Below are 10,219 nucleotides of genomic sequence, written 5' to 3'. Positions count from 1 at the left end.
CCTGAAGTTCCCATTGATAATGTGTCTTTCCACTATGCCTCTAGTGTCAGCAGATGGAAATATGTTCTCCAAAAGAGATTGGCTGTTGAAAGGGAATAAGCTCCAAATGCTCTTGAAAACAAGGAGGTCTTAGAGCTGATTCAAGAAGCCGGACTGCTAAAAACTGTGTGCAATCTTCCCAAATGTTATGAGAAGCTGGTCAAAGAATTTATGGTAAACCTATCTGAAGATTGTGGCAGTAGCAGAAGTGCAGACTACAGAAAGGTGTTTGTAAGAGGTAAGTGTGTATCGTTCTCTCCTTCTATGATTAATAAATTCTTGGGAAGAACAGATGAAGTTCAAACTGAGCTGGAAGTAACATACAACCAAGTCTGTCAAGTGATCACAACCAAGCAGGTAAAAAGCTGGCCCATGAAAGAGAAGCTAACTGCAAGTAAGCTGAGCATCAAGTATGCAATGCTTCACAAAATAGGAGCAGCTAATTGGGTTCCAACAAATCACAAGTCCACTATCTCAGCTGTGCTTGGTAGATTTATGTATGTTGTAGGAACAAAGGCAAAGTTTGATTATGGAGCATATATTTTCGACCATACCATGAAGCATGCTAGAAGCTTCAGTATTTAGGGTCCAATTTCCTTTCCATCCCTCTTGAGTGGTGTAATTCTGGATCAATATCCAAACATTCCCAATGAACATGATGTAGTGTGCAAAACAGAAAGTCCTTTGGCTTTCCATTACAAACTGTTTCAGGGAAAGCATGTTCCAAACATTGTCATGACATCAGCTGAAACTTCCAAATCTGGAGCATCAGTCGGTAAAGCAGAAGTTATAACAATATTAAAAGAGACTTGCAAAGAACTGGAAGCTAGAAAAATGTCTCTTGAACAAATGATACGTACTCTGGAAATGGATGAGAATGAGGAGTTTGCAGATATAGAAGAGATGGAAGATAAATATGATCAAGAATTGGAAGAAGAAAGTGCTAGTCCTGCTGATGACTCTGAGACAGAAAGTTATTCAGACACCTCAGCTGGATCTGACTCTGAGCAGTAATTGCAACTAGAGTCTAGTGTGTTTATTTTTGTTTTGTTTGATTTGTTCTGTTGCATTTAGTTCCGTCTGTTTTTTTTGGTCTGTTTAATTTTTGGACTTATTTAAACTCGTTGAGCGAGGAGTATTTTTTTGGTTTTGGCAACATTTGTGGCCAAACAGAGGGAGAAGTATTATGTGTCACCCAAAAGTATTATGTGTCACCCCAGAACAACAAGAATGGTAGTTGTGTGTGATCAACAATTCTATTTGCTTATCTTTGTGTTGATCTGTTTGTGCTTGTGCTACTCTTGTGGCTGTTTAGTGCTTGTGCTACTCTTGTGGCTGTCTGTCTATTTTGGTCTGAGCATTGTGTGCATACTGGTGATGTATGTTGGTTGTTTGTATTAGATTGTGTTTTTTTGTATTTTGGTTATCCGCTGCAAGTTTTTCTCTGGTATGGTGTGACAGGATATCTTAGCCAAAAATTTGCCAAAGGGGGAGATTGAAGGTGTTTGCATGTTGGCTGCATTATTGGTAAAACATACCTGGTTGTTTGTGTATATGCAGGTTGCATATATGTGTGGAGCTAATACATGTTTTGTAGGAAATGTCATGATCGATGTCATGACATCCATGTGTGACAGCAGGAACTGTTAGTTTTTATTAATTGTGTTTCTTGATTTATCACTTTTATCTGTTTAGGAAACTTTTTATTGAGTGCTGCAATTTTCGTTCAGAAGATCCTACTGACAGCACATTGTGTAACAGACAGTTGGCGTGTGAATTAGGTTAACTTTGTTAACCCTAATGTGTTTCTTAAAAAGCCCAAGGCCCAAGACTGCATATAAAAAGAACTGCAATCCTAATTTGGAACGCAGATAGAAGATTGTTTATTGTGAAGAACGGCTGTTCTGTAACTGTCTCTTGTGATCCACGCTATTATCTTTGATGATTGCGTTGGAATTAGTTTGTGTTTTTGTTGTGTCACTCTAAGCTTTTAAGCACGAGTGTGTGTCTCTTGATTGAAGCTTTTAAGCAGATTAAGGTGTGTTTTTGAAGTGTGTCTTCTATCTGTAATTGTTTATTGTGTATGTGTAATCACTGCTATGATTGAGGGGGAGTGCAATGGAGATATTCCATATCTAGGTAGAACCTAGGTAGAAGGGTCATTGGGTAGTGATTAAGTGATAAGTTGTAAACGGGGGAGTTTAGCTTTTAATTGATACTACTGATAGTGGACTTCATTTCTGGCTTGGTAGCCCCCAGAGTAGGTTGTTTGAACCGAACTGGGTAAACAATTATGTGTGTTCTTTACTGTTTTATGTTGTTTGTTAATATTGTCTCTGCTGCGTAATTGTGGATGTCATAACATCCGGTTTGACATCGAGCGTGTGTTACTAGAATTTTCACAAAAGGTTAAAGGGTACCAGGGGATTGGTTCAGAAACTAACGGTCTAAAAGGAGGCTGAAACCCGAAGTTCTGCTCAGAAACATTCTACGTATAAACATTACGAACCGGCATACGCAAAGTCATGGCACAAGGCCAAGCAGGGTTAGACAAATTCAATAGGTTATAAGGAGACAAACTTTGGGATCATCATACATACATACGCATTAGCATACATACATACAACATTTATGCTCGACATCCAGACATCACGTCTCTGCAATAATTATACATGCGTACGAGCATCATACTATCAAACATTATTCACATACAAACGGTTCATACATCCACACAGTACAAACAGCAGAATCACACGCATATACATGGTTCATACGCATTTACAATACAACTTACTTACAATCATACAACACAACTTCGTACATACAACGTATACAGCGCCCGGTTTCTGGCTCTTACACTTCCAATTTCTATGGATGTATCAAGAAATCTACACAGGTGATCTTGCTAGCACTATAGCAAGTAAATCTTTTTACACAGGTGATCTTGCTAGCATTATAGCAAGTAAATATTTTTACACAGGTGATCTTGCTAGCACTATAGCAAGAGTATCTTTTACGCAGGTAAAACTTGCTAGAACCACAGCAGGTAATCCCTTTTCACGCAGGTAAACTCGCTAGAACGTACTATAGCAGGTGATCCCTTTTTATGCAAGTAAGTTTGCTAGAACCATAGCAGGTGATCCCTTCCTCATCCAGGATATATACAAGGGCTTACTAGAACTATAGTAAACCATTCCCTTTACACAAACTGCGAAAACTTACTATAACTATAGTAGGTGAATTATTTACAAACTGTGAAGGCTTGCTAGCACTATAGCAAATGGACCATTTTCCATACAACGAACTACGAGTCCTTGCTATGTAAGTTTCAGGATTTAGCAGGACGATTCTCTTCTTTCACAATCCAGTACAAGGTAAATTTAGGGGTCTTCCATTATTCAATAACTCTTCGATCCGAAAAGCGTGAGACCTGCGTATTCTCACGCTCTTCAATCGAAAGGTAATTAAATAGGGGCAGCTGTCATACCCTAAAATTTGACCTGTTTCGTTTACATCATATTATTAACTAGAGCATGATACAATTTTGCATGGGTTTTATTTTCTAAAGGAATGTCTACCAAATTAGTAGGCTTAACATTTAAATTGTTATGTCCATTTCTAAAAAAAAGATCTCTCTTTTCTCCTAAAGGGGATATAATAAAAATAGGGGAGTGTGTTGTTTAATTCCTTTTGAGCCTATTAAGAAACAATAGCCCATTAGTTTACTAAACATTTGGTTTTTCTCCATACATTTTCATAGAATAAGTTTTTTTGTACTATCAATTTATTATTTTATGATATTAGTAAGTTATATTATATACTAATTATTAATATTATTAACTAATGATTAATTTTAATATATATATATATATATATATATATATATATATATATATATATATATATATATTTGTCTATTTTCATTTAGAATATGAATGGGTTTTAATAAATATAATTTTTTTCTTGGTCATAATTCTTTTTTTAAAAAACTAAATATTAATAAAATTATTAAATTATTAAATTTTATTATTATTTTAGGGAGTTGACCGAAGTCAACTAGGGTTTTGTGACCCTGTTCAGGTTCCTCTTCCAAGCGGCGCAGCCATCTCCAACAACACCAAACCCTGAATTCATTTTGTCCAGGCCCAAGTTGAAACCAAATCAAGATCGGAAAAGGAAAGAATCTTCATTCAACTTAACAAAATCATTACAAAAAATCAAAATTTCTAAACGAAAATCAAATCAAAACCTAAGACTAAAACAAATCTCTAATTAAATCAAATATATTACAATCAATTGACAATCAAATCTTCAATCAATATCATAATAAACTAATTCCTAATTGAATCTTAACATAAGACTATAAATCGTAAAACCTAAATCTAATAAGAAGAAAAAAAAGAAAAAGGAGGAAGCATCGGAGAGAGAGGAGATCCTCGCGCCGCCATCTTCAAACCTGCGAACAAAAAGAAGAAGGGATCAGAGAACGAATCAAAGGTTAGAAAGGGATTAAAGAGAAAAGAGGTAATTTCTTCACACTTAGCTTCGGGTTTGATGCTTGCATGCACGATTGATTGCTTCAATTACATTTTTCTGGAAAATTTAAGGGTTAGGGTTCATAGATTCAAGGTTAGGGTTCTTAGATTGCTAGGTTTAGGGTTAGGGTTCCTGGATTTGGGGGATTGGTTGAAGGTTGAAGATGAAGATCACGTAGATCTTCATCTGGGTTCAAGGATCTGGGCTCCTGGGCTGGGGTTCGGGTTGAAGCTTTGAAGGTTCTGGTTGAGGTTCAACCAGAAACCTGGGTATGGAAGGGTGTTCTACGGCAGCTCACGGTGGCGCTTGTGGTGTGTTCTGGGCTTGGGATTCAAAGAAGGAGAGAGAGAGAGAGAGAGAGAGAGAGAGAGAGAGAGAGAGAGATACGAGAAAGAGAGGAGAGAGAAAAGAAAAAGAAAATGAAATGGATTTGTGTATATTTGGGATTAACCCCATTTGATGTCCGTCGGATCTTTGCCATGTGGCCTCACGATGGCCACATGGTTGGTATAAGGACTTTGATCCTATGCGCGTCTCTTATCATATTCCCTCGTCCAAGGCAGCATGCAGACCCTTAGATGCTGATATCCCAGATCACACGGTCAAGATCCTTCAACACCACCACAATACCGTACGCACGCCCACACACTGCCTAACAGACCTCCAAGTTTGTTTGGGCCAACCCAGTTAATATCCACACCCCCAGTTTTACTGTCCTTTCACAAACCACACCCCCTGCGTTTTTAAAAAGAGAATAATAATTAATTGTTTTAATAATAAGATTAATTTTAAATAATTGTTATTTGGTTCGATTATATTTAATAGTCGTGCTGATTAATAATATTTCTTTTGGTTAAAAATATTCAAATTAATATCTTAATTTAATATAATTTTATATGCACAATTAAGGTTTAATTCGTTAATTGTTTTAATCGAATCAATCGATTACAATGATTAGCGGCAAAATTAATTTTTGTCAAGCTAATTTAGGATAGGGCAATTTATTAATCATTTTGATCGAATTAATCGATTGCGATGATTAATAATAAATTATTCTATTTATTTAAATAAAAATAATATATTCAAACAAGTTCAATTTACTGAGGGTTTTAACCGATTCAATTGGTTATGATAATTAGTAATAAGGTTAATTCTTTATTAATTTGTTAATTATGTTGATCAAATCAATGGATCAATGCGATTAACAAAACTTCAAAACACTAAACAGGGTTGTATGCCACGTAATAAACCTTTAACATTTTCACAGACTACGAATTACACAAAACTGCGATTGATTGCAAACTGCGTACTGCAATTGATTTAAAATACACTTCCAACATACAAACTTCAAATGCATACAACCTCTACAAAAACACCAACATACCCCGAACTACGTAGACTCTGATCCTCCCTAAGGAGGTACGTAGGCACTTGGATAACCAAGGCGAGTCCCCTTCCCCAAAACTTCAATAGGTTTAAGGTTTACCCTATTAACTTTCTGTCATCTTTCTTCACATAGCCACAAACCTTACCTTAATACTCTTAAGCCATAAACCTTTGCCTTAGATAAAACCTTAGGAAAGGGTTAAGGGTGCCTAACACCTTCCCTTGACCTGATTATAATAACTTATCCAGATCTTTAAACTTCGTAGGGTTTCCTATTCGCCCTGGTAGAATAGGTGGCGACTCTAAAATCTAAAATTTTTAGGGCAGGTTGCTACAGTTAGGAACATTGCAGATTTAATTTAGTTTCATAAAAAGGATCTTGGAGACCTTTTAGGAAATTTTGTAGATTTGTTCTTATTTTTATGGAGAAGTATTTGCAGAAGATTTACGGCTGAAAGATTGGATTTGCGTGAAAAGTTCAAGCCCATACTGCAAGATTTTATTTAAAAGAACTTTCAAGACCTAAAACACTTGGGGAATTCGTGTGCATGAGATAAGGGTTTAGGGTTTTAGTGTGTTCTTTGTTCATTGTGATCCACTCGATTATCTTTTTGACAATCAGAGTTGGACTGATTTCTATTGTTCATTGCCAATCACTATTAACCCACATTTTGTGAGTTAATACATGTCTTTTTAGTATTTAATTTAGTTATATTTTTATGTTTGTTTGTTTAGTTTATTTGGTTATTTGTTGTTTTTATTATACTAGTGGGGAGTACATTAGGTGCTCCCATTTGTTAGTTTAATAATTATTTTGTGTGCAGAAGTTAGCAATTAGGCAAGCTGAGTCACGACTAGGAATGTTAGAGGATGAGCTATGAGAGAGGAAGAATAAGTTATAAAGAAATACCAAGCTCTCGTGGAAAGCAAGCAATAAGGGAATAGGAAGAAGTACTAAATGGAGGGAAACAAAACCCAAAGGGTGCTGAAAAAGATAGTCGAATGAATTCAAATTCATAGTGGGAGCTTGTAGCGCTAAAAGACAAAAATCTGGTGCAAAAGGACTCTGCGCACCTCCTGCACCTTCTGTGTTAGACTATGCACTTTGCTTTGTCCCCTCTCCCTTGTCAGTAGTACGAGTATCCTCTTTGTCTTGCTTGAAACGTTGTTGATTGCATTGGGCTGGGTGATATTATTGATCCTAGGCCCATGATCTGAGAAGGTGAAGAAACCCTAATTACTTGGCCTATATAAAGAGCTGGAAGCATCATTTGAAGGAGTTCAACATTTTTCCATGTTATATTTTCCTAAATCGTGTTGTAGAAGAGTGCTATAATTTTCTCTCTTCACCCATCTCAGTGCTTGCTGATGAACACTGGCGCGACTGGAGGTTCCTCTTGATAACTTATCTGTTTCAAGTTCCACTCCAAGTTTTTCTTAGGTTGTTATCTTTTGTGCATTTTCTTGTCTTAAGATGTTTCCTTTGAGAACCATGTTCATGGTTTGTACTCAGCTCACTATGAGCTAAACTTCTTTTAGTTGATTTATGTGAAGTTAATATTATAAGTATGTTTATGTTATATGTTTGTGTGATTAGTGCATGCTTTACCATGTACTTATAACTCCAATGTTTATTTCTTTGATTGATCACCTTAGAAATAGGTAAAAGCTTGTTGTTGTGAGAGATCCAACAACAAGTGTATTTCATGAGTAAAAATGGTTGAAAGAGTAGAATAGATATATTCACTTGAATTAGTTTCTTAGAGATAAGTAACTACAATCATTAAGGAAAATCAGAACTTTTAATAGACATGTATTAGGGTTACAAGTGGAGCTTAGAGATTTGTTTTCCTTTCCCTCGTATGTATGCTACTAATTGATGTAGAGATACACTTTTAGATCCTTCTGACCTTGCATGTCATGACTTCACACATCATTAACACATGAACACACCAAAATATATTAACGGATCATAGCTCAACTATATTTCTCTCATCACTTTTACAGCACATTATTCTTTTTACCTTGTTTTTCATATTACAAGAAAGCTGGATTTAAAACCATCACCTATTGTTATTTTTCCTATTTATGCTTAAAGTGAAAGAATAGTTTTAATGCAAAGTTGTATCTAAGTTGTAACACTCCCTGTGGGTACGATACTCTTATACTTATTACTTGCTGCTATCAAAACATGTATACTTGCATGTGACACCTTTGAGAAGCGAATAATCACTCATGAGCTTTTAAGCAAGAGTGGATTGTGTATCAAGTTTTCTATTGTTCATAAGTCAAAAGCTTTTAAGCAAAACTGATTTTATCTTGGAAGAGTGTCTTTTATTGTTTGCGCATTATTAAAGGTTTGTCACTGGTTTGTGCTTAGTAGGAAGTGAGAGGGGATTCTCATATCTAGGAGTATCCTAGGTAGAAATTTCATTGGTAGTGATTAGTTGAGAAACTTGTATAAATGTGTTTTTTAGGGTTCCAAAATAATAATATTATAGTAGATTTCCTTCCAGGCTCGATAGCCCCCAAATGTAGGTGATGTTGCACTGAACTGGGTAAACAATTACTTGTGTTAACTTACTTCCAACAACCTATTTTATCTGCATAATTGTTCTTGTTGTTTTTTCTGATTTGATCCCAATATTGTAACATTTGGTTCGATATCTGGTATCTGTGTGCCACAATTTCATGTACGTTACGTCTGGATGTGCACCTCCAAATTTATCTCTTTCATTATTCAGATGTGCATCTCCAGATTTTCCTATTACTGTGAGTTTTTTAAATTGTTTTTCAATTTGGTTCATATTAGATATGGTGCACCCAAATATGTTTCCCAAAGTTGTTTTAAGTAATGATGTAAAACTAGATGAGGTGAAGGATGATGTTAAATCGATGAGGTGAAGGATGATACTAGACCGTTTGTTGTCAAGATAGATGTTGGTCAACACTCTCTATTAGCATTTGGTTGGCAACGTAGCTTGGGCGAAATTGAGTTTCACTTTTCACGGAACAAAGTGAGCAGAGAAAACAGGTTAGGATAGTTTGAAGTATGGATAGACAGTTAGGAAGAATTACAATCTTCCATGTGCTTGTCTCATTTCAAAAAAATATGAAGCTTGATGCCCTGTTACGTATGGATAAAGTCTACAGTCACTGGAAAAGGCTCCGGTTTGATGACGATGGGGTGATGAAGGATGGTAAAGCATGAATAACTATTAGTATTGAGTAGAAAATAACCCAAGATATATTTTCTAAAGCAGATGACACCATAAAATTGCACATCAATGATCCTTTTGGATGCATCATGTGTATTGGGTGGCTTTCAAAATCGCTACATTTTATTGGGGTTTATTTGAAACTAGAGTGTCCTATACCAAGTATATCATTGGAGTGTATGGCACATTCCACAAAAGAGGCGGAAACTTGGTCGGATCACTTTCTGAAAAGGATGGAAAAGTTCAATAAATTGAGCGAGCTTGAAAGAGAATCAAATAAGGAAAATTCGAAGGAGGAACCAGGAGTAGATTTATACGGCGATTCATCATTTAATGCATTTTAGATTGTAATTGATACACTTTTTTGAATGTATTATCATCATCAATGTAATCTTAATACGATTTAATACATAAGTAACATATATTCAATAATGATGGTGTAAATGTCAACTTTTTTGTTTACAAATTTTATGGTTTACAACTTCTGTTTATGTATTTACAGTTTCTGCTCTATTTCTAGTTTCGGATATGTCTATCCGGATAAACCTCATACTAATTAAAAAAACACAATGAGGAACTTTATGGATGTGCATATCCGTAAACACCTTTTTTTTGTAAAAAATATGGTGTATCCGGATATCCAACTCCGAAAAGTGTCTAATGACAGGATAAGGTTTCTAAGGTCCGAAGTGATTCAAAACTTGTATAAATAGGGTGTGTCTCATTCCATATTTTCTACAAAACACACCACAATCAGATAATAAATACATATCCCCACCTTGCATTTGTGTATTTCAATGGCGAGAAGCCGCCACTTCAATTTAAGGTTAACGAGGACACGCCTCTTGCGGATATGATATTCAAATTGAATACTCTCATGTGATATCTAGACAATCAAATAGTTATCAAGCTCAAGTATCGTTCACCCGCCGTATTAAACATATTTTAACCTCCATAATTCACAAGTTTTTTTTGTAGCTTCTATCCATCGTTTGGTATTTGGTTGAAAGTTAACCTGAAACTTTGTTTATCCTTGTATA

The 10,219-nt window shown here is 35.6% G+C and overlaps 1 protein-coding gene across 1 annotated transcript; it reads left to right on the top strand.

The window, feature by feature from the left end:
* Window positions 1-210: 210 nt before the first annotated feature.
* Window positions 211-1,053, top strand: LOC131642421 (uncharacterized). The gene is made up of 2 exons (XM_058912668.1): window positions 211-616; window positions 704-1,053. The coding sequence occupies exons 1-2, from the start codon at window positions 211-213 to the stop codon at window positions 1,051-1,053; spliced, it is 756 nt and encodes a 251-aa protein (XP_058768651.1).
* The last annotated feature ends 9,166 nt before the right edge of the window (window positions 1,054-10,219 follow it).

This window comes from Vicia villosa, unplaced genomic scaffold (assembly GCF_029867415.1).
Source record: "Vicia villosa cultivar HV-30 ecotype Madison, WI unplaced genomic scaffold, Vvil1.0 ctg.004993F_1_1, whole genome shotgun sequence".
Taxonomy (NCBI): domain Eukaryota; kingdom Viridiplantae; phylum Streptophyta; class Magnoliopsida; order Fabales; family Fabaceae; genus Vicia; species Vicia villosa.
The sequence above is the reverse complement of the archived record's forward strand: the minus strand, read 5'-3'. Positions and strand labels throughout refer to the sequence as shown.